The sequence below is a fragment of the Barbus barbus genome (genome assembly GCF_936440315.1).
Source record: "Barbus barbus genome assembly, chromosome: 29".
Lineage (NCBI taxonomy): Eukaryota > Metazoa > Chordata > Actinopteri > Cypriniformes > Cyprinidae > Barbus > Barbus barbus.
The window spans coordinates 10,926,139-10,953,553 of record NC_136757.1 but is presented as its reverse complement, the minus strand read 5'-3'; the positions used below and the strand labels follow the sequence as shown (position 1 = coordinate 10,953,553).

The 27,415-nt window shown below is 37.8% G+C and overlaps 3 protein-coding genes across 3 annotated transcripts in view; all 3 read left to right on the top strand.

The window, feature by feature from the left end:
- LOC306849163 (BLOC-3 complex member HPS4-like) overlaps window positions 1-2,932 on the top strand; it is an 11,964-nt gene extending 9,032 nt beyond the window's left edge. Inside the window, exons 10-13 of the mRNA XM_079384015.1 lie at window positions 1-137; window positions 1,278-1,404; window positions 1,530-1,641; window positions 1,838-2,932. The exon at window positions 1-137 is cut by the window's left edge and continues 608 nt beyond it. Coding sequence (XP_079240141.1) covers window positions 1-137; window positions 1,278-1,404; window positions 1,530-1,641; window positions 1,838-2,009 — 548 coding nt within the window. The 3' untranslated portion in view covers window positions 2,010-2,932. The remainder of the gene's footprint in view (window positions 138-1,277; window positions 1,405-1,529; window positions 1,642-1,837) is intronic.
- Window positions 2,933-3,571: 639 nt separating this feature from the next.
- LOC306849918 (uncharacterized protein) lies at window positions 3,572-5,851 on the top strand. Its single transcript, XM_079385302.1, has 3 exons — window positions 3,572-4,192; window positions 4,830-4,974; window positions 5,081-5,851. Exons 1-3 carry the CDS (start codon window positions 3,769-3,771, stop codon window positions 5,445-5,447), a joined length of 936 nt encoding a protein of 311 aa, XP_079241428.1. The 5' UTR covers window positions 3,572-3,768; the 3' UTR covers window positions 5,448-5,851.
- Window positions 5,852-6,532: 681 nt separating this feature from the next.
- On the top strand, window positions 6,533-17,843 carry LOC306849260 (hepatocyte nuclear factor 1-alpha-like). The gene is made up of 10 exons (XM_079384168.1): window positions 6,533-8,431; window positions 13,214-13,413; window positions 13,497-13,677; window positions 13,757-13,959; window positions 14,092-14,240; window positions 15,406-15,547; window positions 15,630-15,818; window positions 16,229-16,344; window positions 16,476-16,560; window positions 16,650-17,843. The coding sequence occupies exons 1-10, from the start codon at window positions 8,133-8,135 to the stop codon at window positions 16,778-16,780; spliced, it is 1,695 nt and encodes a 564-aa protein (XP_079240294.1). The 5' UTR covers window positions 6,533-8,132; the 3' UTR covers window positions 16,781-17,843.
- The last annotated feature ends 9,572 nt before the right edge of the window (window positions 17,844-27,415 follow it).

Here is a 27,415-nt window from a genome sequence, read left to right as displayed (position 1 = left end):
CCCCCTCACCATATGAGACCCTAGCAGACACCTCTCTAGTGCCATCAGTATTATACCAGCATAGAGTCAGAGGTTTGGTGTTGGCCCTACTGGTGGAGCCCGAGTTCAACACAGACCCCATCGCCAGAGAGGAAGTGGTGAGAAAAAGGAGTCTGTGTCCGTTTAAAATATATCATAAATATTTAAGGAACACTTAACAAAAAATTAGTATTTGCTGAAAATGTATACACCCTCTGGCCATCTAAGATGTAGATGAGTTTGTTTCTTCATCAGAACAGAACAAATTTGGAGAAATTCAACATTAGATCACTTGGATCTTCTGTAAGTGAATGGGTGCCGTCAGAATGAGAGTTCAAACAGCTGATAAAAAAATCGCAATAATCCACAAGTAATCCACACGACTCCAGTCCCTCAACAAGTCCATCCTTAAATCATCTTTTTTTAATTTTAAACCACTGCTTTTGGCCAAAATACCAGTCTATTATCCATAACAACTCCCCCAGAGAAAAATTCCATTTCGTTGTCTTCTCACATCAAAGTCCACTGTCATATGGAATCTGGAGTGGTGTGGATTATTTTGATGTTTTTTTTTAGCAGCTGTTTGGACTCTCATTCTGATGGCACCCATTCACTGCAAAGGATCTTGGATGGCCTGAAGGTCAGTAAATATTCAGTAATTTTTCATTCTTTGGGGTAAACTATTATTTTGAATGAATTTAAATGAACGAATATGTGAACCCCCAATATATAGTTTGGGTCCATAAGATTTTATTTAATTTTTTTAATTAATACTTATAAATTTAACTATTTTGATGCAATATGCATCCTTGGTAAACATAGAAATGAGACACACTTAAAGGGATAGTTCACCCAAAAATGAAATTATGTCATTAATTACTCACCCTCATGTTGTTCCAAACCTGTAAGACCTTCGCTCATCTTCGGAACACAAAATATATTATGATGAAATTCGAAAGCTTTCTGACCCTGCATAGACAGCAACACAACTACCACGTTCAAGGCCCAAAAAGGTAGTAAGGACATTGTTTAAATAGTCAATGTGACATCAGTGGTTCAACCGCAATATTATGAAGCTATGAGAATACTTTTTGTGCCTAAAGAAAACAAAAATAACGACTTCACTCAGCATTTTCTGAAGGCCTTATGTGTTTGGAAAGACATGGTGAGTAATTGATGACAGAATTTTCATTTTTTTTTGGGTGAACAAATCCCAAGAGCTGTTTCTTCTGTTATAAAAATATTCTCTACAACTGCAGCAACACAGCAGCTTGGCATCATTAAACGGGCTTGAGGCTCACTTGAGAAATACCTCACCTGGGACACCAGGCCCACCTGGGCCCTACAACTTTGCTCACTATGACTGCATTCAAAACACTCTGACTAGTAAGTCCTGTTTCATATAAACATTATAAAATCTTATTCAATTCAGTCAAAATGGTAACAGACACAAATGATTGTGTATTTTATTTGTTCTTGAAATAGTTTGTGACTTTTAATTTGTTTTGTAGCTAATGTATGTGGGCGCACCGCTGGACCCCAGGATCAGGCCTTTGTGAAGGCCACTAAGCTGATCCATTCACATTTCTCACACTTAGACACACTACAGGAGGCCATTGTCAGGTTAGAGTGTGTGCATGAATGCCTGTTCAGCCGTTTTCATCATTTAATGTTTATTTTGACAATGTTTCACATGTATTTTCTGATTAATTTGATCAATTTGTTAATCATATCTGTATGTGAACAGATCAAACATAAGTGTTAAAATAATTTAAGCACATTTCAGTTAGGTAAGCATTGTTTATGTCCGGAATTACAGGAACGCTAGCTCGGCAGTGTATGGAACCCGTAGCATGGCCCAGGAGACATATTTTCTCCAGCAGGGAACACCTGTCAGAAACTCTGGAAGTCCTGATCCTCAGGATAGTGCCTTCTCACTACCCAGAAAAGCCCGTCAGCGGCTCCTTAAACATGGAGTCAACCTGCTTTAGCTGGGCTCTTTTTTTAAACATTTTAATTCCTGTTATATCTTTTATTTCATATATATTCCCCATGTTTATACTATATATGTCTCTCATAATACTCAGAATGTAATTAATGCTTTTTGTTTATATAATGGGCTGCTGTTTGTTCATTTTGTAATTAAAACTAGAGGCTGAAATTGATAATATACTTTCATTCCAAGTAATGCTAAAATATAGAAGAAGTGTCTTCATCCTGAGAGACAGCTTCTGCTGTAGCCCTTTGCTGTTTCAATGGAATAGAGAACTGAGGCTTTAAAAAATGCCTGAGACCATTCAGTGTTACTGTTAAAGGTAGATGTGTATAGCTGTTGAAAGTGTCCCCTTTTTTTAAACGGAACAAAATTGTGCTTGGGTGTTAATAAATGAATATTCTACAATCATTCACTCAGCTCAGGTCATTTTAAACCCCTAAGACTTTCTTTCATTGTGGCAACACAAACGAAGATATTTTTAATATTCTCTCATTATTCTCCCAAAGCGTTTAAAAATGTTTGTGCTTGACACACAATAATTATTGATGTTTGTTCTTTTGCATTACACAAGTGCGTCTGAGCTTCTGCTATATACTGCTATACACTCTTTAAAATAAAGGTGCTTAAAAGGTTCTTAACAGCAATGCCATAGTAGAAGAACCATTTTTGGTTCCAAAAAGAACCATTCAGTCAAAGCTTCTTTAAAGAACCATCTCTTTCTTACCTTTTTATAATTTTAAGAACCTTTTGTGAAACAGAAAGGTTCTTCAGATGTTAAAGGTTCTTTATGGAACCATTTAGACAAAAAAGGTTCTTCGGCATCGTGAAGCACCTTTATTACTTTCGATGTGATCTATGTGTGTTGATCAACGTTTAAATGTGAATAAAGCCTAAATTAAATGTTCAGTCTTGTCCCTTCAGAAGACTTGGTTAAACCTTTTAGTTAATAATTACTTTCTTTAACGATCTCTTTATGAACTTTTTGAAGCTTCAAAGTTTTGGTGTAATGGGCTTTCCTTAGAGGGACAGAAATATATAGATCTCATTCAATATATAGACATTTAAACACGTTTTGGTTGTCAAACATTCGCCATAAATCAACTGCAGTTGTCCGATAGGACCTGTGTGAACTTTAGAACTGATTTCATACATTCAGTAAAAAATCACACTGAAGCTACCTTCAAAATTAAATTAACTTCAAAAGTGAAGTTAATTGTGAGAAAAGCTACTTAGTTGATTGTTTGTTATCTATGTAATTAAATTCATACATTTGTATTAGTATGAATTGCAAAGTGTAGCTTAAGTGTCCAAATACTACTTAGGGCCAGTGTATGTGCACCCAGATGAATGGTTTCTATATCCCAGATTACCTCTCTGTTGGTTGTGGAGCTATTGTCAGGATAGGGCAGTTTGGCAAAGTTGTATGCTTCCCTTGGTGAAAGTTGTTTCTCTTGCAAATGAGCAGCTCGTTGGTGATGGTGCAGATGTTCTGTAATGAGGGTCATTAGGAGTGAGAATAAGAATGGCTTGGACTGGCAGGGCTCTGGGCGCCTCATTATGCAGACACATTTAAAAGGTCGATGGGGGTGCGAATGGCTGCTTAAGGGTCCCAAACAAAACCAGGGGGAGGAGAGTCCACAAGAAGCCAGAATACAAATTCCACAGAAGTAACTGCGTTTATTGTCAGAGCAAGAGAGTTTACCCTCTCATTCGTGTAGTGAGATCCCGAGACGAGCATCTCCGGAGCGCGATATATGTGGATATTGGAAATGGCCACGGTTACGCGCACACGAGTTTCCCTGCTGGTCCTCGCTTTCATGACTATTGCTATAGGAGTGCAGTGCCGATCGCTTCGTACACAGCTTCGCAAGGTGACTTCATTTCAAGGAGAGCGTAAAATCCGTATCGGACACGTCCAGAGACGGAGCCGTCGCGAACCAGGATCCGAGCACGACCAGTGCGCCCTCCTGAGCGCCCCTTGGACGGAGAGCACAACTCCGCTTGGTGACTGGGGCCAGATGTACAGTCTGAAGATATTATCGACGATGAGTGATGCTCCACGTCGTGCTGTTTTCCCAGAACAACCCCTCTTCAGATTCGTCAGACGGGTTTATCGCTGTTGTCAAATGGGCTACCACTGTGGAAGTGTCAAAGGCATACAAGGCGGAAAAGTTGGGGGTAAGTAGCTCTCCGTTCCGACACCTTGTTGAAAAAGTGATGCTGGTCCTCAACATGGGACGCTGGTGTTCCCGTCAGCCTTAGCTTTCAAGACTAGGTCAACTAGCGTTACCAGCCGTTTTGCTTTGTTATACTTAGCTGGTTTAAGATGGTCTCCCAGCCTGATCGAGCTAGTGTTCAGCTGGTTTTAACTGGTTGGCCAGCTGGTCTCCCACTCTGACTAGCTAAATAAGTGCCTTCAAACCAGTTACGACCAGGCTGGAAGACCAGTTAAAACCAGCCAACCAGCTTAGTCTGGTTTCAACTCTTTTTTTTTTTTTTTTTTTTTTTTTTAAGCATGGAGAGAGAGTTTTCGACAAAAAGTACTGTAATTGAAAAGTAGCATACAACATCACAAATATATCTAAAATTTATGAATGGTGTTTTGTTCAAAATATATTTATTGGCAGAGACATTAAAAGACTATTTAGCTTTGCTAAGAGGAACCTGAACAGACATACAACTTGAACATTTCTGTCAAAATTCACTTGAAAAGCTAGACCAGCACCAAACCAGCATAAACCTACATCAAAAATCTGGCAATTCACGATTTTACAGCAGGTATCTCTAATCATGTTTCCTTTTCTTACTTGTCAAGACTACAACATTGAGTTTCTGCTCGGAGAGGATGTGCTGTCAGCACCGTTGGAGAAAGCAGAAGTTCATTTTCACTTTTCAAACCCCCAACACCTGAAAATCCAACCCGTGCTGACCTCACTGGAGAAACGAGGGTTGCCTACTAGGTGAGACAGAGGAACTTGATAGATGAAGTGAGAATTTTGTTAGCACAGTTCTCCAAGAAATTGATCTTCTGAAGAAAAATGCACTATTTTCTCTTTCTCTCTGCAGGTACAGAGTCTGGTTGAGAGATGGTGTCGTAGAGCTGAGAGTGGATCTGCTTGCCCTCTTCCAGGCCCTGCAGCTGGTCATCGGAGGAACCAGCAGAGGTCCAAGCGTGATGGAAATGCATCGGGTGAGGGGCTTGACCAGACCAGGGGTCGTTGTCCAAAAGCAAAGACCCCCATCCCTTCAAGATACAGTGCCTGTAGTGTGGGGGGAGGTGAATGAGGGCAGGGATGGTGTGGCCCCCCTGCAGCCCACTTTAGAGCTGGGGCTGGCATTACACTGTAACTTATTGGATAATATCGCACGACCCTGTCAAGATTACGGTGTACATCTAGAACATGCACCCTTCATCGCTCTGACGTACAGATAGCAAGACATATTCAGCCGTACTAAACAGTATTTTAGCAAATACATTTGGAAACTGCTTCTGTGTCCAGCCAACCACCGTCAATCCCTAGCGCTCCCCCTTCACAAGTTCTTTGTGGCCATACAATCTCTGTCCATTCAGTCCACAAACACCTGGTGTGAATGTTCCCTGGATGGTTCGCTATTTTTTAAGAATTGCTAATGATTCCCATTGTTCTGTGACAATGGTGCTTCAGTAGAAGCTTACTGTAATTCAGAGTGGCCGATGTTATATGGAACACTATGCACTTCAGCATGTAAATTGAATTTATTAACTTATGGGTGTTATTTGTGAGAAAAAGGTATGACTGTGTAAATGTAAATAGTGTATAATTACAGTTCTATATATTAAAACTTTTTTTGCATTGTATATACGTGTCCAATAGTTTGTTTCTCTCTGTTTCTGTGGCCAGTGTATTTTTTCTTCTCAATTATTTGAGACAATTTATCTCAATAAGGTGTTTTAAATGAAATCTGTTTAAATATGAAAGGGCCCACATACTGAACATTAAGCATTTTCAGTGTTGATTGATAATTCAAGACAAAAAAATATATATAATATAAAAAATAAAAAAAATCAGAATGTATGTTGAGCATCCAACACTCAAAGTAAAGTACTCAAATATTAACATTAGGTCATGCGATGCACATAATTTGCCAAATCCTGGTTGGATATGTTAGGAATTTAAGTACTGTTCAAAATTTTGTAGTTGGTAAGATGTTGCTAGTTTTATTCAGATACATGTGTTAGATTGATGAAATTAACAGTAAAGACATAATGTTACTAAAAATTTCTATTTAAAAAAAATGCTGTTCTTTTTAACTTTCTGTTCATCAAAGAATCCTGAAAAAAAAATGATCAGGGTTGCACAACAGTTTTCAACATTAATAATAAGAAATGTTTCTTGTGCAGCAAATCAGCATATTAGAAGGATTTCTTTTTTTTTGTGTGTGATCAACTTTTTATTGTCTTTATATATAACGTAACATAACATCCATTCAAAATACAACACAACAAAACAAACAGTAACAGACATATAATCAATAATTTAAAGAATTCAGTCAAAGAGGGGAGAGGAATAAATAAATAAATAAAAATCATTCCTTTACGTATGTTCAAGGAAAAATATTGCCAAGCTGCATATTAGAATGATTTCTGAAGGGTCATGTGACACTGAAGACTGGAGTAACGACTTGAAAATGCAGCTTTGCATCACAGGAATAAATTACATTTTCAAATAGAAAAATATTTTTCTCTTTTTAGATATATTTTCCTTCATCTCCGGTTGTACAGTGCAGGTGTACTGCATTTTTACAGACAATGCTAAAGGACCTTTTAATTGCAGTCTGTCATAGTCATATTCTCACTAGCATAGTCTCAGAAACAGTGACAATAACTGCAGTTGTAAAGTGATCATATGGTAATATTTTATGGAACTGTAGACTCAAGTTTGAAAAACTACAAAATGGAGAGTTTAACGAATAGCCTTGTCTCATTTCTAACACGTCCTACTTTGTGATTGCTTGTGCATTTTAAACTTTCAATTGGAGATATGCATGACAGCAGTTTCATATGAATACAATTATTTGCAAATGGAGTGAAAAACAGGGACACTGTCCATGTGAATACAAGTGTGGGTTAGATTGGGATATTCAGAGAGGCAGGAAGTGGAAGGTCTTTATCAACACCTCAGCCTCTGATGTCACATGAACAGACACAGATGTAAAATCTCATTGGATAGATAATGATAGAAAACAGCTCAAATATTTAAAAAATGCCTTGGTCTGGGATATCTAAAACTCAATAATACACAATTACGTGTGGTGTGCTCTACAGGATCAGCTACACACTGCATTTTGTTTATTTGATTAATTTACGCAACATTTTCAGGCCTAGAAATCTTTAAAATCATAACAAAATGTGTGTTGTTTTTTTTTTTGTTTTTTTTTTACAAATGAATAAGAAATAAATTATTTTAATTTAAGAAAGTCACTTTTAGGCCCCCTGGTTGAGATCCACTGGCATATATTTCATTTTCAATAAATAAAGAAATTGTTTCACTATTTGTTAAGATTATAACGGCAATATTTTTTTATGCTAGATTTTCATAGTTCAAAATTGAATGCCAGAGTCTGGAACATGGATAAAACAAATGTTTCATGAAAAAGACAAACAAGATGACAGTGTGAGTGGTGAATGTGTTTGTAGTGTCCATTTTCACTGAATAGTTAGACTCTACACTTTGGCCGGGGCTGAAGTTCACAGAGAGAGGGAGAGAAAGAGGGAGAGCGACAGAGTAGGGGAGGAGGGGATGAAGGGAAAAGCAAGTAGCAAAAAAACACATTTCAAAGCAAAAGGACAACAGGTGTCTAGACTTAATACAGGAGCAGAAACAGAAGAACACTGCAAAGCGAAGAGAAGAAAAGGATGAAGAAAATGAAAACAAGCTGTTCATGCGAAAGACAGACTACTGAACTCTAAGTCTGAGACAGAGGTGAATACTGAACGTGTGCGATATTGTTTTGCTGTGTGTGTACATCTGTTTGCACACAAAGAGTGTGTTGGTAATTGCTTTAGTGACATGGACATAGCTTCTGTGAGCAAATTATAGACAAAACACAGCCGCTTAAACACCTCGAAACGTGAAAGATGGAGGGAGTAGAGGGGAGGAGAGCAGGAGGAGAACGAAGCGGCCGGCTGTCGGCCTTACAGGAGCAGCTGGTGTGGTCTCTACTGGGATCAGGGCTGTCAAAAGAGCTGCTCATCCAGGCCATGGGAGATCTGGAGCGAGAACGGGCCTCGGCCGGTGCCGAGAGGATGGATCAGGCCGATGGCGAGAGCTCGGAGGAAGGAGACATGGACAATCCACCTCCTATCTTCCATGAGCTGGAGAGGCTGCCGCCGGAGGAGGCTGCGAGGCAGAGCGCTGAAGTGGACCAGCTGTTGCAGTAAGTCTCCTAGTGTCTTCTGATCAATCAATCCAAACTTCATCCAAAACACACAATCAGAACTGTCTAATATGACTTTAGTGCGTCGAATGTTGTTCTTCTAAAGAAATATCATCTAAAATCCGCCACTGGCATCTTCTCAACTTCCTATTTTACTCCACAATTTCTTGATTAAACCTTCTTTTCTCTGGCTCATCTCAGGTCTTCTTTCTTCTATTCCTTTTCTTTGGCTTACTTTCTCCTCTAGTGCTCTGCTTCTCAACTGATGGGGTGAATATAAAGGAGGTTCCACCTTTTTTAGTTACTAATTACCCACCCTATTCATTATTCTCTGGCCATTTGAAACTTTTTAATAAATGAGCTACATCGACTGGTTAAAATTAACAGAGTGACACAGTGTCCATTGCTCTGTGTGTGTGTGTGTTTGTGTACACATGACTATGGTGATATTGTAAAGATAGAGCAGTTGTGAGGGGAGTTTTGTTTTCTAAATGTGTGGCTCTTTGAATAGAGATAAAAATGGAATTGTAATGCACTTTATTTAAACCTCAAAAGGAATTTGTGAGTGATATGTATAGATGAAATACAATACTGTTGGATATGTTTGTGTGTTAGTAAGGCTTTGTGCGCTTGTGTTGAATTTAAGAGGGTTATTTGCAATCTCTTTTACTGGACTTTGGCCCCATGTCTCTTGCCTTATCTTACAGTGTAAACATTGAACCCTCTCTACCTCTGTATTATCTATCCTTTCTCTTCCCCCTCACCCTTCTCCCAAAACGTTTTTTTTTTTTTAAATAGCCTTAATAATATATATATATATATATATATATATATATATATATATATATATATATATATATATATATATATATATATATATATATATATATATATATATTATATTTTTTATTTATTTAATGGAGATTTAAAAATATGTATAATAAGCTTAATTAGGAAAAATTTGGTATTTTCAGGAAACAGTTCCAATGGTGTACTATGGTATGTGTTTGTCTACTGATATAATTAACAGAATGCTGTGCTTTCACACTTCTATTTATTACTTAAAATATGTTTTATCTCTTATATATTTTTGTAACAAGCTATAATAATGTATTAATATATTTTTTAATTCCAATATCAGCCACTTTGCAGCCTAGCCATCACAATTACATTTTAAATGATCCATTTATTATCCCCAAAAAGGGCAAAACCATAAAGAGACATTAGAAAATTTATTTATTTCTATTTTCCTTCTTATTGAGACACAAATAATACAACTTGATCATTTTTTTCAAAACATGACTTTTAATTATGATTTTAATGTTTGTATCCCACAGGATACGTTGCCAGTTTGGGGGTATAAATGAACTTAAATTAACTGAAAACAGAACACTTGTTTATCAATGCTTGTTATGACATGGTTGTAATTCCTGGACGCTTTGGAATACAGACCTAAGGTTGGTCTGTTTTTTTAAAGACACATAGCAGATTATTGCTAAAGTGAAAGCCTTTCAAAAACCGAAAGTATAAAAAAGTTATAGAAGTTTACAATAAAGATAATGTAATATACTATCTTTATTTAATTTTATATAAATAAGTATTTTATAAATTGTTGAACTCTAAAATTTCTATGAAATCAAAGCCATATGTCTAACCAAGTTGTGTTCCAAATTTGAAGTTGAGATCACAACAATTGTGATTCCTGTGAGATTTTGTTTGGGCACTATACCAAAAATAACCACTGGGTTACACCTGGACTCTATTGATTTTTTAAATGTAGTTTTCTGTCACAAATCAATCATTTTCTGTAACAATATCACCTCTATTACAACACAGTTACCAAAATATGGAACCTTGACTGTCAGACCGGTCCAACGATATGTGTTTAGTCAAGATTACAAAAAGATCAGATTTTCTAAAACAAAAGCCACAAAATCACAGATTCTATATACAGGTGCATCTCAATAAATTAGAATGTTGTGAAAAAGTTCATTTTTTCTTGTAAGTTATTTCAAAAAGTGAAACTTTCATATATTTTAGATTCATTGCATGTAAAGTAAAACATTTCAAAAGTTTTTTTGTTTTAATTTTGATGATTAGAGCTTACAGCTCATGAAAGTCAAAAATCTGTATCTCAAAACATTAGAATATTTACATTTGAGTTTCAATTAATGACCATCCCTACAGTATAAATTCCGGGTATCTCTTGTTCTTTGAAACCACAATAATGGGGAAGACTGCTGACTTGGCAATGATCCAGAAGATGAACATTGACGCCCTTCACAAAGAGGGTAATTCACAGAGGGTCATTACTGAAAGGTTTGGCTGTTCACAGAGTGCTGTATCAAAGCATATTAAATGCAAAGTTGACTGGAAGGAAGAATTTGGGTAGGAAAAGGTGCAGAAGCAACAGGGAAGACCGCAAGCTTGAGAATACTGTCAAGCAAAGCTGATTCAAACACTTGGGAGAGCTTCACAAGGAGTGGACTGAAGCTGGAGTCAGTGCATCAATAGTCACCACGCTCAGACGTCTTCAGGAAAAGGGCTACCAAGCCACTTCTGAACCAGAGACAACGTCAGAAGCATCCTACCTGGGCTGTGGAGAAAAAGAACTGGACTATTGCTCAGTGGTCCAAAGTCCTCTTTTTAGATGAAGACTTTTAAATTTTGCTTTTCATTTGTAAATCAAGGTCCCAGAGTCTGAAGGAAGAGTGGAGAGGCACAGAATCCATGTTGCTTGAAGTCCAGTGTGAAGTTTCCACAGTCAGTGATGATGTGGGCTGCCATGTCATCTGCTGGTGTTGGTCCACTGTGTTTTCTGAAGTCCACAGTCAACGCAGCCATCTACCAGGACATTTTAGAGCACTTCATACTTCCTTCTGCTGACAAGCTTTATGGAGATTTCATTTTTCAGCAGGACTTGGCATCTGTCCACACTGCCAAAAGTACCAAAAGCTGGTTCAATGACCATGGTGTTACTGTGCTTGATTGGCCAGCAAACTCGCCTGACCTGAACCCCATAGAGAATCTATGGGGTATTGTCAAGAGGAAGATGAGAGACACCAGACCCAACAATGCATATGACCCGAAGGCCGCTATCAAAGCAACCTGGGCTTCCATTACACCTGAGCAGTGCCACAAACTGATCACCTCCATGCCACACCGAATTGAGCCAGTAATTAAAGCAAAAGGAGCCCCTACCAAGTATTGAGTACATATACAGTAAATGAACATACTTTACAGAAGGCCAACAATTCACTAAAAATATAATGTTTTTTTTATTGGTCTTATTAAGTATTCTAATTTGTTGAGATAGTGAATTGGTGGGTTTTTGTTAAATGTGAGCCTAAATCATCACAATTAAAATAACCAAAGACTTATACTTCAGTCTGTGTGCATTGAATTTATTTAATACACGAGTTTCACAATTTGAGTTGAGTTACTGAAATAAATGAACTTTTCAATGACATTCTAATTTACTGAGATGCAACTGTATATAGGCCTATGTTTTTATATCTTGATTTATACCCCTAAAAGGGCAATGTATCCCCTGAGATACAAACATTTAGAGACAAAATGTATAAATAAATTGTTTTTATTTTTACAAAAAAAGTAAGCATTTAATTAATAAAATTTCAATGTAAACCTAATAAGCTAATGCTGAATAACAGCTTTTTAAACAGGTAAGTCCCCTCCAATGTGTAAATATGTGAACTAGATCAACTTTTATTGGAGGGTGAGTAGATTTCCCACTACAGGCAGCCATGCAGTTTTAAATGCTTCCTGTGAGCGAAAAAAAAATATGTTAGAAACAAAATTAACCTCATCTAAATATTGACAACAAACACCCTTTCAAAAAAAACCAAGAAATAAGATCTACACTTTCACTGCTTCTCCCCACAGCCTCTCAAATGTTTGTATCTCACAGAATACGTCGCCAGTTTTAGGGTTAAAAGCTGAATTCTAACTGTAATTAAAATATTATGCTTATATGGAAGACATTTTTATGTTGCAGACATCATACTTTATTTGAATGAAATCATCCATTTTATTTGACAAGGGCTCAAATGAGACAATTTTCTTCATTAGTCTTGATAATTTTTTATCATCTAATTATTTTAAATAACTGTTTTCTATTTCAATTTATGTTAAAATGTAAATTCCTTCTGTATTACAAAACTGAAATTTCACCACCATTACTCCAGTCTTTAGTGTCACATGATCCTTCAGAAATCATTCTAATATGCTGATTTGCTGCTTTAGAAGCATTTCTTATTATTACCAATGTTTAAGACAGTTAATATTTCTAGTTGAACATTTTTTTTACAAGATTTTTTGATTAATAGAAAGTAAAAAAAAAACAGTATTTATTTAAAGTAGTCATTTTGTATCATTATAAATACCTTTACCATCATGTTTGATCAATTTAATGGATCCGATTCCTTGCTGGATATAATTGATAATTTCTTAAAAAAATAAAAATAAATAAATCCTACCCCCTTTTTAATACTGTATATATTAATTTACTTACTGTGACATAGGTGAAACAAATATAGCATATTTTGCAAGGCAGTAACTACATATTTTGGCTCAAAAACACCTGGAAAATTATGGAAAAATATGACTCTTGAAATGTAATTAAAGGAAATTCTCAAATTCTCAAACTCAGATGGCACCATTTCCTTTGAATGATTCATTAATAAGCATCATGTTCTTCATATGATTTCATAAGAACTTGATTGGAAATGTCTATTAATGTATTAATGTATTGGTGTGTGTTAGAGAGGATCCTTGGCATGTGGCTAAAATGGTGAAAAGCTATATGCAGCAGCACAACCTACCACAGAGAGAGGTGGTGGAGTCCACCGGCCTCAATCAATCCCATCTCTCCCAGCACCTCAACAAGGGCACACCCATGAAGAATCAAAAGCGAGCTTCTCTGTACAGCTGGTACGTCAAGAAAAAAGCAGAGATCAACCAGCGTGAGTATGACCATTTCTTATATCTCTATTTTAATGCATATTTAAGAATTACACTAATGATTCTCTCACCCTGATCAATGCAGAGTTCACCAATGCCAGTCGGGGTGTCATGTCAGGAGAGGAATCTGGGGAAGAAGTGAGAAAGGGACGGAGGAATCGATTCAAATGGGGCCCAGCCTCCCAACAAATTCTGTTCCAGGCTTATGATCGACAGAAAAACCCCAGTAAGGAGGAGAGGGAGGGACTGGTGGAGGAGTGCAACAGGTAAGGAGTGAACTGGGTTCTAACTCAAAATGTTTTTAAAGGCATGGCATAATACCTGTTGAATGTATACATGTTTTAGAGCAGAGTGTCTTCAGAGGGGAGTTTCTCCATCTCAGCTGGCTGGCCTAGGCTCTAATTTGGTCACAGAGGTTCGTGTATACAATTGGTTCGCAAATCGGCGTAAAGAGGAGGCATTTCGTCACAAACTGGCACTGGACGTGCCCTACAGTAGCCAATCAGCTCCCTCCACAGGCCAGACACTACCATCCAGTCCTTCACCAGGTACAATGTCAATCAGGCTAATACCTATCCCCAGGGGGATAGTTATTAATAGTTTGCATGGTTTTAATTCCTAGATTTCTCCCTCATTTTGGCCTGTTTTATCCACTTTTCTCTTTTGTTAATATCCTTAAGTTCTGAAGTACAGCCAGCCAATGGTTTGTGAGAGTCTGGGCATAGTGAGAAGCTCCAGTGGTGAAGACAGAGGTGGCGGCGGTCGTCTTACCAGTCCAGTCCAACTAGAACCCAGTCATACACTCCTGGATATACACCATCACAAACCAGTGAGATTACACTACTTTACACACATCATTATAATCGGTGACATTTAAAGTAATCACTGACTGATTGCTTTTATCTCACAATAACAGTAAGAAGGTCAAAATAAAGTTATTAATTTAAACTTAGGCAGTGGTTATTTGCCCTATGCGTAAATAACGATATATAATCTATTTGCACTATATAAATATGGCAGTATTTTCTGCTATTTATACCACTTATTGCAAATAGTGGCAAATATTTGCATCTCAGTATTGTAGCACATTATAAAACAGCATGCAATAATAACTTACTGAGTGTAAATTATCATTTTTATTAGAATTAGTAAATGGATGCTGCCTTATTGGGACAATAAACGCCTCCCTACACCTACCTTAACCCTACCCGACAATATATTTTCAACTTTTCGATTATTACATTAATTTTTATTGAAATGAAATGCCTTTCTGATGTGATAAGAAATGTGAAAAGAGAGAAGAACGAGTTTGGGAAAAGGCAGACTCGAACTCAGGTCGCTTGCGTCGTAAATAATTATCATCTAGTTAGAGCACATAAACTCTTCCAACAAGGCAGGTTATTTGCACTGAGCGTAAATTTGTTTTACTAGTTATGAAATGTTAACATTAAGTGACTAACAATAAAAAATATTGTATTTAATATTGCTGTATTTAACCAAAGAAAAAAACTAACAAATGGATAACAGAATCCTTGCAACACATAGCATTGTTTAGTTTCTGAATGAATCTGTGTTTGGCTTGTGTGAATGATTCAATAACCCATTCATAACGTCTATTTGTTTTGTTTTAGAATTAATTAGTTTCTTTTGAATAAACGGAATGACTAACTCGATAAGACACTGACTTGCCGCCACCTAGTGGCAGTTTTTCACATTTAAAAGCACCATTTCATGTTTTTTTCATTGTTTCTTATTTCTAAGCCTCTCTCAAAAGAAGATATTTCACAGACCTCTTTTTGTTCACAAACCAAAACAAAACAAAACTGGTCCAAAACAAAACTGGACTCCATCGAATTAAATTTTTATGGACAAAAACACTGAGACTTTTAAATCTTCCTTGACTGATGACAAGTGTTAAAAATGTTCCATTTACTATACATTAAGGCAAATGTAACCTGAAACCCGTCAGGCAAAGTTTCCATTTTCTCTCTTAGGTATCTGGTGGTGGCTCCTTACCTCCCGTCAGTACTCTCACTTCCCTGCATGGAGTGTCAGGATCCTCTTCTGCCCATCCAGGACTGATCATGGCCTCCCTACCAAGTGTAATGAGTCTGGGGGACTCCTCACTTCTCATAGGTACAGTGCATATTGTGATCTACATTAAGAGTTTAACACCAACACACTGCTAATTAATACTAAAACGTGTCTTTTACTGTAGGCTTGACGTCCTCTCAACCACAGACGGTCCCCGTCATCAATAACGTAGGGGGAGGCTTTACTACCCTTCAGCCAATCTCGTTTCAGCAGCAGCTTCACGCCTCACCTCAGCAGCCAATAGCACATCAGCTTCAGAGTCACATTTGCCCAAACTCCTTCATGGCAACAATGGCACAGTTGCCATGCCACAGTATGTACTTAATTAGAGGTCTGAGTAATTAATTAGTTGTGCATCAAGACAAGCATCACTATATAGTAACTACAGTAGCCTTAAAACATTAGACAGATGTAACTAAAATGTTTTAGACAAAAACATTCCATGAAACAATGTATAAATATTGTTTATGCCGATTTACGATTTGAGAATTTTTTTTAAGACCAGATAACTTTGAACAAACATTCTACTAACATTACTTAAAGAATGTCTTCATAACTTTGAAAGAACATTAGCCTACAAGTTAGCTGTCTAGACAGAACACTTCATACTAGCATGGCAGCCGTGTGTTTTAAATGGACAAGCACCATACAAAGACCTAGTTCGTCTCATTTTAGCGATGTAGTGTGGACCAAAATTCTTCTTTAATACCGCATGTGTTTTAGTGTACAGCAAAGCAGACCTGAGCTCTTACCACTCCTCCAGTCTCCTGTCCCAGGCTATGGTCATCGCAGACAGCAACAGCTTCGGAACACTGACTAACCTCACAGCTGTTCGACAGGCATGAACCGTACACAAACTCATCACACTGACATGATTACATGCACATCATTTTCAGATTAAGGGCTATATAATCGGCTTGTGAATCTACAGAAAGTCTTTTAAATGCTCTATCATTTTCCTCTCCATCAGATTTTCACCTCAGATCCAGAGGGTCACTCAGACAGTCCCATTGAAGAGGAGTCTTTACATCTGCATTCCACTTCACCAGAGCCAGGTACAGACCCTTGCAGACCATGCAGTGCTTAATCTAGCCATATTCAGATGTTTCTGTTATAAAGCATCTCTGTTTAATTACATTCCCAGTGTCTTCTGGCAGTTTGGAGCTCTATCCTCAGACACAGACGAGTGAAACCCACCCTTCTCACCTGCTCTCCTCTCCACCAGGAGATATAGACCCTTACATCCCTACACAGATGGTCTCTACTGCACAATAGCTGCAGCTACTGAAGGAAATACCACTGAGAGCTGGTGTAATGCTTTAAAATACATTGGAGAGCAAAATTAAATGAAATAAAAATTAGCAGTCCTTCAAAAAAAAAAAAAAAAAAACTGCCACATTGCTACCTGCTGCCTACCCACACTGAGGAAGAAGAAAAACTTTAAACTCCACAAAATTATTAAAACCTTTAAATTATGCTCCATAAAAGAGCTGTGTTCAATTCAAAATGGAATCTTATGTAAACAATGTATATAATATTTTAGGTTTCAAATTGTGACTGCAATAAATTACTTTAAATATATAAATGTCATCGTTCTAGATTTCGGTGTCAGGCTTTAAGACTGATTAAAATGAATAAAAAGTTTCGAAAAATATTTTCTAGTAAAATGGCAAAATAAACATTTTATTGATGTTTTAGAGAGGATTCATCGCATGAAAACCTGTTTCTTGCTAATTTAGAGTCTTCTCTAAATTTTGCAGCCAACTGTTACTAAACAATGAATGCCATAAAAATATACAAACACCAAGAACAGCATTTACAGGATAATAGACCTTTGTTACTTTAGTCACCATATTGAATTTTACGCAGATGAAAACAAGGCTGTATAAAGGTCCTAGATCTCATAATTTTTTAGAACTCACAACTTTCAAAACTATTTATGGAGTTCTTGTCTATTGATTTTTATTTTTTTCTCAGAGAGATGTTTCATTGACTGAACACTGTTTTCAAACAACAGTACAATCCTATAAACGCATGAACCTATTAACGATCATTTGACTGGAGTAATGATGCTAAATTCAACTTTGAAATCACAGGAATAAATTACATTTTTAATCCTTTGATGCACTACATGGGTCTAAAGTGACCCGACTGAGTTTATTTTTTCTATATCTTTGCAAGAAATTAATTTCATCATTCATAATTATAGGAATTCCTCAATTAACTTGTTTTTGATCATCACATTTTTATTTTTTATTTCTTACTTGAATACTTGTCACTACCCTTCTAATGCACAACATGGGTCTAAAATGACCCGTATTCATTTCCTATGTTATTTCAGTCAGTGTTTCTTTGCTGAATCTGTAAAAGAAATGCATTTTATCATTTATTATTCCAGGTATTCATTAAATATCTTGTTTTTGATTTCCACAAATCATTATGTTTAGTTTTTCTTTCTTCGCTTTATAAAAAACACAGTTTTTGTATTTCTACATCAATTTTACACACATGGGTAAAAAATGACCCATATAGAAACCTTTGATTATTTGCTATTTTTATGCAAGTAGGAACATATTTACTGCAGAAAACTATTCACCTGCCCCACATTTCACAACTCAACATGGCTGCTTTTGTATAATTGATGCATTTAGTCTTATTTTATAATTTATTACCACAGAAAATATTTGATATACTGTGGAAAATAACTGGACATAATATTTTAATGTTAGGCTAAGGTTACCTTGACCTTGAAATGTCCAGTACTATTAACTATCTTGTTGTTGACATATTCTATTATGTTAGCAAGGTTAACAAAATAATAGTCAAAATAACATATTATATACAAGTATATATCATTGCTGTCAGACAGAAACCTTGTATCTCCATATTTCATACATATTTATCATTTTAATTTTTTTTGTCATAAATCAGTGCTATTGGTCTAGTTTATCATACATAGTTTATCTATTTAGGAAAATAAGAGGTTAAAAAAAAGTATAAACAGTAAAAAGGATTTTTTATTATTATTATTACATTTGTTACAAAAAAGAAATACTAACATGGTAACTTCTGACCAAAAAGAAGAGCAATTATAATAGATGTATGAATTTCTGATGCTCAGGAGGAGGACAGCCAATTCTAAACCAGGGGTTGTCAGCTATGGTCTTCAAGGTGCACTTTCCTGCAGAGTTTAGCTCCAACCCTAATCAGTTGAGAACTCCTGGTTTAGAATTTGCTGTTCTCCTCCTGAACTATTATAATTGTATTGTTGGTATTGTAACCACTGCTCTAAACCATCAGTCATTTCAACTGCAACCTGAAGGCTTTGATATTAAACTTGTCCACTAGAGGGAGCAATAGGATAAGGAATCGTTTTAGACTAATATTATTAATTTTTTTTTTTATATCCCTTTGAATGGAAATAAATGCATTGGTTGATCTAATTTATTTGTGTAACTGTTGTGCATATACAGTATAGTTTTATATAATTTATTTACATGTAAGTTTGTGAAATGTGAATCATTAATATTTGATGCTGGAAAATATATTTTTAATATCACAATGTTTACAATATTTTACTTACATAATTTCTGCACTTTAAATGACTGCTGTTGCTAGCTGCTAAGGTGGCCTATAGATTATAAATATTATGTTTATAGATTATAATTAATACATTTATGTGTTTATCTTTGAAGTTGTTATTAATAATTGTGAAAATAACAATAATACAATTGCGACTTTGATGGTGTATAATTTACATATACACCATAGTCACATAGTCCTTAATCTCCAAGAGAAAGTTAATTAATTATTTTTTTAAATTATGTTTGTAAACAGTACAGAGATGACATTTATGACATACAACTTTGTATGCAATACAAAATTTGTATAAAGGATATATTCAATGTCATCAGAACACAGGAAAGTAAAATAAAAAAGTTAATGATTGATAATAAATGTAACAAATGAAATATAAGAAACCTAGAAAAAACACATGAGGGTAAATATTAGGCTTGTTCGAGATTAACTACACTAGCCTGCCACCGGCTGGAGAGTAGCCGTCTGCAGTCGGGGCGGAATTAAAAGTGGAGACGTCAAGTCAGACACTTTCTGCTCCCGTTAGTCACGCTCGCACGGTGTTTGCATACTCTTATCACAGATAAAGTGAATTTAATGCAATATATGTGAAATACACAGAAACGGTTTTATTTGCAACATAAACACTTTTTATACACTGCTTAATACAGCGCAATCTGTAAGAATAAAGTTCAGCATAAACATATAGGCTACTAAATACCAATAAAGTGTGGGTATATACGCTTTTATCAGTGTTTTTGATAAAAAATTACTCAAGATAACAGTGCGACTACACTAAAAAAGCTTTACTGTTATAAAAAATAACACAGATTTGTGTGCATTATTGAAAATGAATTGCTAGAATAAACACACGCAACACACCTCGTGCTTGTCATCACAGAATCTAACCAATGAGAATAAAGTGTGTGGTCATCAAGGCTCTCCCAGCCGATTTTGAGCAACTGCAGTGCATTACCTCGGCGGCTGGTCTCGTTTTACTTTGATGGCACATGTGATCGTAAGGCAGTTGCAGTGCCGATCAAAAGGTGCGTTCGACTTGAAGCACGGCTACAGACGGTGGTCAACGAGAGTAGCCGCTTGCAGTCAGGGGCGGAGTTGAAAACGGAGTCGTCAAGTCGGACACTTCGGAGCTCTCGTAGTTTGCTGCATCTACCTCAGTCATGGCAGATCACGTGGCGTTTGCTTGCTTTATTGCAGACGAACTGGAAGCTATAGAAATGCCCTTATTGTTGTATGAAATTGAGCACAATGAGCAACGAAAGTGAGTAAAGGTTCAATGTAATAAGTATTGTTTTTATATATCCAAAGGGACATGGGACCATACCCAACACCAGTGTGACTCGTTATTTCTAATACTAACCAATCAATGCAATTACACTTAACAATTTTCATTAGAAGTGATTCTTTTTTTATTACTATGTTGGTTTATGTTTTAATAAACCTTTAAGATGTATGTAATATTTTGAAAGGGTGTCATCACGACAGAAACAAGTTTTAAGTAAATAAACAGAACATATTGAAAATTTGACTTGTGCAGTATGATTCATTATGTGTGTTTTTGCTACTGCAATTTAATAAAAATAATCTATGAAGATAATAATTGTATGTACTAAATGTGGTTTTCATTACAGATAAAAGAATTAGGATGTTACATATTTGTTTACTTATTTTACTATTTCTCCAGTTAGGTAAGCACATTTTAGTAAGACAAAACACCATGAACAGGCCTACGGATAAGCCCAATTTATTTGCCTTTCTATTATGATTTATACCAGCTTATGAAAGTGATCTGAATGTTGTATTAAGTTGACATCCAGCCAGAGTTGTTGGCAGTAATCACATGCAAGTGAAGATGGATGAACCCAGCAACTAGACAATTAGTATCAATCAGAATCCATGATGACCACATTATATTAAAAGTCTGTAAGATTGACATTTGATTTATTCCATAAAAAAAATATCTAAATAGGTTATGCAGCTTAATACTCTAAAGGGTCTGTATGAAAAAGGTCCAAAATAAATAAATGCACAAAACCTATATAAACGAATTAACAAAAAAGTGATTGCAGTAAAAATAATTGTAATCTTTTAATAAACATGATTTACGAGATGAAGATGACATGAAAAGTTAATTTATTTTTATTATTTTTATTTTTATTTTTTTGAAAGTCCGTATATGAGCATTAGTGGGACTGAAGTTGTCAGAATAAACCCGAAACACACGTCGTTGTTGTCATGTGGTGAATTTGGCCAATCGTGAAACAGCTGTGTCGTCATCAGCGCTCCCGCAGTCGCTCTGGAGAAATTGCGCCGGCTGAGTCAGCCGGCTGCTCTCGAAACGCTATCGCGGTACTTTGATGCCACACGTGACAGTGACGTGTGGTCGGCGCCGGTTCAAGTCGGACTAAATTTCTAACCGGCATGCACTGCTTCAAGTCAGCCGCCGATCGGTCTGCTAAGTGCTGCATGAAGTCGAACGCACCTATTGTCTCACAAATGTCCTAACCAGAATGCATTGCTTTTGTCAGGCGGCAGCCGATCTTTGCAGGGCCGCATGAAGTCGAACAAGACTATTAATTTATTGTGGTGGCGACGTACTTCTCTACGGCGTTGGTGTCTCGTGTTTGTGTTGCGAGTCTACGGCGTTGGTGTCACGCGCCTGTGTTGCGACGTACCCCTACTCACACGTAAAAAGTACATGACTGTCTCCTTCGGTAGGTAATCCATGGCACGACCCACTCACCATAGGTCGATCGCGTCAAAAGCAAACTACTCACATTTTACTCTCAGCACTACTGATAATACAGAAATGTACTTGTCTTTTGCAGTGCTGTTTATCACAGCCAGGCATTAGTGGGCGGAGTTAATGTAAATAGCCTCTGTTATTATTCTATTTGTCCTTAGAGTAAATACACACCTTTTCTTTTTAGAGCTGCTTGAAAGCGGAATTGAATTTTATTGTAAATATGGACTACGTTGACAAGGGTGATGTAGACGTTTTCACCATGAAGCTTACACTGGTGATGTACCCGGGAGAAAACGGATTTCACAGTAAATGATCAAATTTTCTGCAGTAAGAAAAAAGTGTTTTAAAGCTTATTGTTTTGTAGAACATCACAGTTATATATGAGAACAGCTGGGCCTGTATAGATAGAGAGTACGTGTTATTTGAAAAAAATATAATTATATTTTCAGAATAACATAATTTTGTTTCTCAAACATAGCTAGTCAGTGGGGTAAAACGCCCCCAGGGGGCAATGGGCAATTACTGTAGTTATTCTGTTCTGAATATCAAATCCTTTGTTTTTCCATCAAATTAATTCTAACTGGTTGATTGAATAAAAATATTTGGACTTTATATTTAAAAATTACCTCAAGTTAGCATCAGGTAGCTAGTTAGCTAGCCAGTTATCATCAGTTAACTTTTTTTTTTTTTAAATAGGCTATTATAATTTTGTAATTCATAATTATTGATTATATTCTTTTTTTAATTTTAAGCTAAAACTGCCTGTACTTTGCCGTAATTGCTTTGTCAGACTGGGGGCATTTTACCCCACCCATGGGGGCGTTTTAATTTAATTTATGTAAAAAATCTAATAACATGAAAAAAATGTCATACTTGGTTTATAATTTATGTCATTGTCACTAAAAGTATGGTAACTTTTCTGAACACATTTAACTTTTGTTTCACTGAAAAAAAAAAGACACAATCCTTAAGGGGCGGCGTTTTCCCAGACCCTACCCTACTGTATAAAGCGCTATAGAGACAGCGCATTTAGGCCATGCCCACTGAAGAGAGCTGGGACCACAGTCTCAACGGTTACCATTAGTAACATACTACACCATCATATATTAAAATCCTGCAGCGCGTGCAAGGTCCCCCTGCTCAAGCCAGCACATGTCCAGGCCCGTCTGAAGTTTGCCAAAGACCATCTGGATGATCCAGAGGAGGCATGGGAGAAGGTCATGTGGTCAGATGAGAGCAAAATTCTTTGGGGGTGCTTTTCTGCAAAGGGGACAGGACGACTGCACCGTATTGAGGGGAGGAAGGATGGGGCCATGTATCGTGAGATTTTGGCCAACAACCTCAGTAAGAGCATTGAAGATGGGTCGTGGCTGGGTCTTCCAGCATGACAATGACCCCAAACACACAGCAAGGGCAACTAAGGAGTGGCTCCGTAAGAAGCATTTCAAGGTCCTGGAGTGGCCTAGTCAGTCTCCAGACCTGAACCCAATAGAAAGTCTATGGTGGGAGCTGAAACTCGGTGTTGCCCAGCGACAGCCCCAAAACCTGTGGAGAAGACCTGTATGGAGGAATGGGCCAAAATCTCTGCTGCAGTGTGCACAAACCTGGTCAAGAGCTACAGGAAACGTCTGACCTCTGTAATTGTAAACAAAGGTTTCTGTACCAAATATTAAGTTCTATTTTTCTATTGTATCAAATAGTTATTTCATGCAATAAAATGTAAATTAATTATTCAAAAATCATGCAATGTGATTTTCTGGATTTTTAAAAAATATTCTGTTTCTCACAGTTGTGGTGTACCTACGATGAAAATTACAGATCTCTCCATTCTTTGTAAGTGGGAAAACTTGAAAAATCGGCAGTGCATCAAATACTTATATCAAATACATACTGCATGCATTCCAAGTGTGGAAAGATTGCATATTTAACACATGATAGACACCAGCATCCTGTCCTGTGTCCAAGTAGTTCACAACAGACAAAACTTGAGTGACACGGTATGGACCAGAGTACAAGGGTGCCAGTTTTGCTGTAAAATTGGCCAGTGCATCTGATGGGTGGGTTTTCACTCTGACAAGGTCACCAATGGCATAAGAAACAGACCGACATCTTTTGTCATAGTGCTGCTTCTGTTTGTTGCGACTGATTTCCAGGGCTGCCCTTGCGTGGTCATGTACCTCTTGCAACGTCAATCTTAAGCTCTACGGATAAGGGATTTCAGGTTCCTCCATTCCATTCCAGACAGGCTGAGTAATCAGATCCAATGAAGTGTCCAACTCCCTCCCATACAACATCATGGACGGGGATTGACGCGTACTCTCATGAGGTGTTGTTCATAGTGCAAAGCAAATTTGTTGGGTATATATCGGTCCCAGATGGTGTGGTTATCATCCACGTATGCTCGAATTGGTGTCTTGAGAGTCCGGTTCACCCTCTCTGTGGCATTCGTCTGTGGGTGAAATTCCGTTGTGAGGCGATGTTCTGATCCCAGGAGTGTGAGCACCCGTTCGAATAGGTCACTCACAAAAGGGGAGCCTCTGTCTGAAATTAGATAGGCGGGGGCCCCGTGACGGGAAAACACTTCACTTTTGCTTGCTGTTGTAGCTTCTCTCACTGTCACGATCTCGACCCACTTTGAAAAATAATCAACAAAAACCAAGATGTAAGCATTACCGCGGGGAGTACGTGGCAAAGGGCCAACAAAATCCACCCCAACATACTCCCAAGGTTTCTGGGGACGAATTGGGACCATTAGACCGGCAGGTTTTCTTGGTTTCATTAGTTGACAAACCGTGCAAGAGGTTACATATTTCTTCACCTCAGATGCCATTTTAATACCTCAGCAAGGTACCTCTGAGAGACGTAGGAGCATACAGCTTTAAACATTTCAAAGGGTGGATGCCACAAGCAGTTTTGGGATCGTTAAAGTACAACAGGCCATCATGAATGGAATAATGAGAGCAACCATCCCCATCACTGCCTCCATTTTACGGAGGAGATCACCTGTAATCGGATCATCAAGTTGCAATTGTCTGACATGAGACTGATCCGTAAGAGTTACTAAAGACAGTGTACGGAGATCGAGACCACCAATCACAGTGTAGTCAGAAAGGGAAGGGTGTGTGACTCATACTCGGAATTTATGCTCTGCATTTAGCCCATCCAAGTGTACACACAGTAGTGAACATACACCCGGAGCAGCGGGCAGCCAATGCTGCCGTGCCCGGGGAGCAGTTGGGGGTTCGGTGCCTTGCTCAAGGGTCTCACCTCAATTGTGATATTGAGGGTGGAGAGAGTGTTGGTTATTCACTCCCCCCACCTACAATCCCTGCCGGACCTGAGACTCGAACCCACGACCTTCAGGTTACAAGTTCAACTCTCTATCCATTAGGCCACGACTTGTGGACAACATTGAAATTGAAGTCCTGAAGGCAGAGAGACCAATGAACAAGGCAGCCGGTGGGGTTAGGAGGGGACATCAACCACTTGAGCCCACTGTGGTCGGTGAAGATTGTGACATGGAGATCCTCAATGTAGGACCTAAAGTGCTCAAGGACCCAAATGATGGCCAGACACTCCTTCTCAGAGGTGACTAATGTTTCTCAGATTTATGCAGGGCCTGACTAGCGTACGCCACAGCAGCCTCTCTGCCATGCAGATCTCTCTGCATCAGCGCAGCTCCTAGTCCTGTGTCACAGGCATTGGCATGAATAAAGAAAGGTTGAGTAAAGTCAAGAAAACTTAGCACAGGTGCCGAAGTTAATTTTTGTTTCAGAAGGTCCATGGAGACTTCACAGGCACTGTCCCACACAAAAGGAGCATAATTTTTAGTGAGCGCGAACAGTGGCTTGAGCAGTGAAAGGACTTCCCTGAGCTGATCGAGATGTTGCTTGAAAGTGGGCGAAGCAACAACAATGTCGTCCAAGTAGACTGCACAGCACCTATAAATAAGACCAGCCAAGACACTATTCATTAGCCTTTGAAAGGTCGCTGGTGCATTGCAGAGAACAAATGGAAGCACACGGAACTGAAATAGCCCACAATGTGAAACAAAAGCAGTCTTAGGTTTTGAGTCTTCTACCACGGAGACCTGCCAGTATCCCCGAGCAAGGTCGATTGTGGTCATCAGCTGTAAAATTGTTGAGGAGAAATTATCTTCTGGAGGGAGGATTGCCTCTGCGAATCATGACAACAGATCTGGATGGGATGTGAATGGTGATGGAGGCACGCAACATGAAGTCCATCCCCAAGACCAAGGTTGAGGGTAAGGGTGGGACAATGGAAAACCGGTGATAAAAACGTTGTCCCATAAAGTTTGTCCTGTAGTCCCGTAGTTTTAGGGTTTTATCGCTGCAGATTCCACATAGATGACGAATCCAGCTTCAGTTGTTCAGGCGCCATTTGTAATGCTCTGACCCAGTTAACTCTTTAAATCCATGAAATAAAAGAGATGGAAAATGAAAAGTTGGTGTCCCACACATTTAATGGTTGGTACTCAGCAACGCGCTCCTCTCATCCATGAGAGATTAACTCTTTCTTGGCGTTACAAACAAAAGTAAAGACAAAATAATAACAAGGCAGAGTGGAATTATCATCCGTGGTGGTTCTAATTTCACAGTCACATAGTCCTTCTACGTCATCACCATATAGTGTACGTTATAAGTGAAGTGATCAGTCTCTTAAAGGGCACACCGCACAATAATGTGATGCATGCAAATACATAGTTTTGGCCGTTACACCAAGTCCGTGGTTTTCCCGGAATTATTATTTTTTTACTGGGGAGCCCCCTCTAAACCTGATTTGGCTAGTTTTGGGCTACTTTTGAGTAGCAATTGGGGGGTTTTAGTTGTGAAAACCTGGCAACCCTGGTTAGGAATTTGTGGAGGACGTGAAAGAGAGCAAGCAGCAAGTCACGCAAGATCAAACGCGAATGTTTCTGTGCACAACAACATGTGGAAAATAGGGGGAAAAAAATAATCGAAGCGCAGACGAGGGACAACTTTGAAACTGTCTGGAGTATGTTCGTTTAAAACTGGACCAGTGAATGTGGTGATCGGGAACTGGAAACATCTTGAATGGCACTTGAGACGATCGAGTCGGTTTTTTGCGGCGCTCATGACCGTGTCGAAAATAGAAACAGAAAACTAATCGAAGCGAGATTTTTGAAACTGACTGGAATGTGTTCTTTTAAAACTGGAAGGTATGTTCTCACAACACTGAGCAGAGATTGAAACCGGGAACTGTGAACTAGTCAAAATGGTGCTTGAGGATGTGGATCAAAACGGTAAAATCCAGTTTGCTATAATACACAGTTTAGTCTTGACTTTCAGTGTTTATTACTGTGTGTTTATTGGTTTGATGGTTTGGCCACAATAGTTTAACTTCGTCAATGGGTGAAAAACATGAACAAATTTAACAAAATCTTAAATTTGTTCTTATACAAGCTTTTCAAAAGAATTTGGTTTAACTGTATAAGCTGTGTAAGGATGAAGTTGCTTTGCTTTTTTCTGAACTGGTGTAATATTTTTTTTCTTTTATTATCTGTTAACTGTGTTGTTACTGTTGTC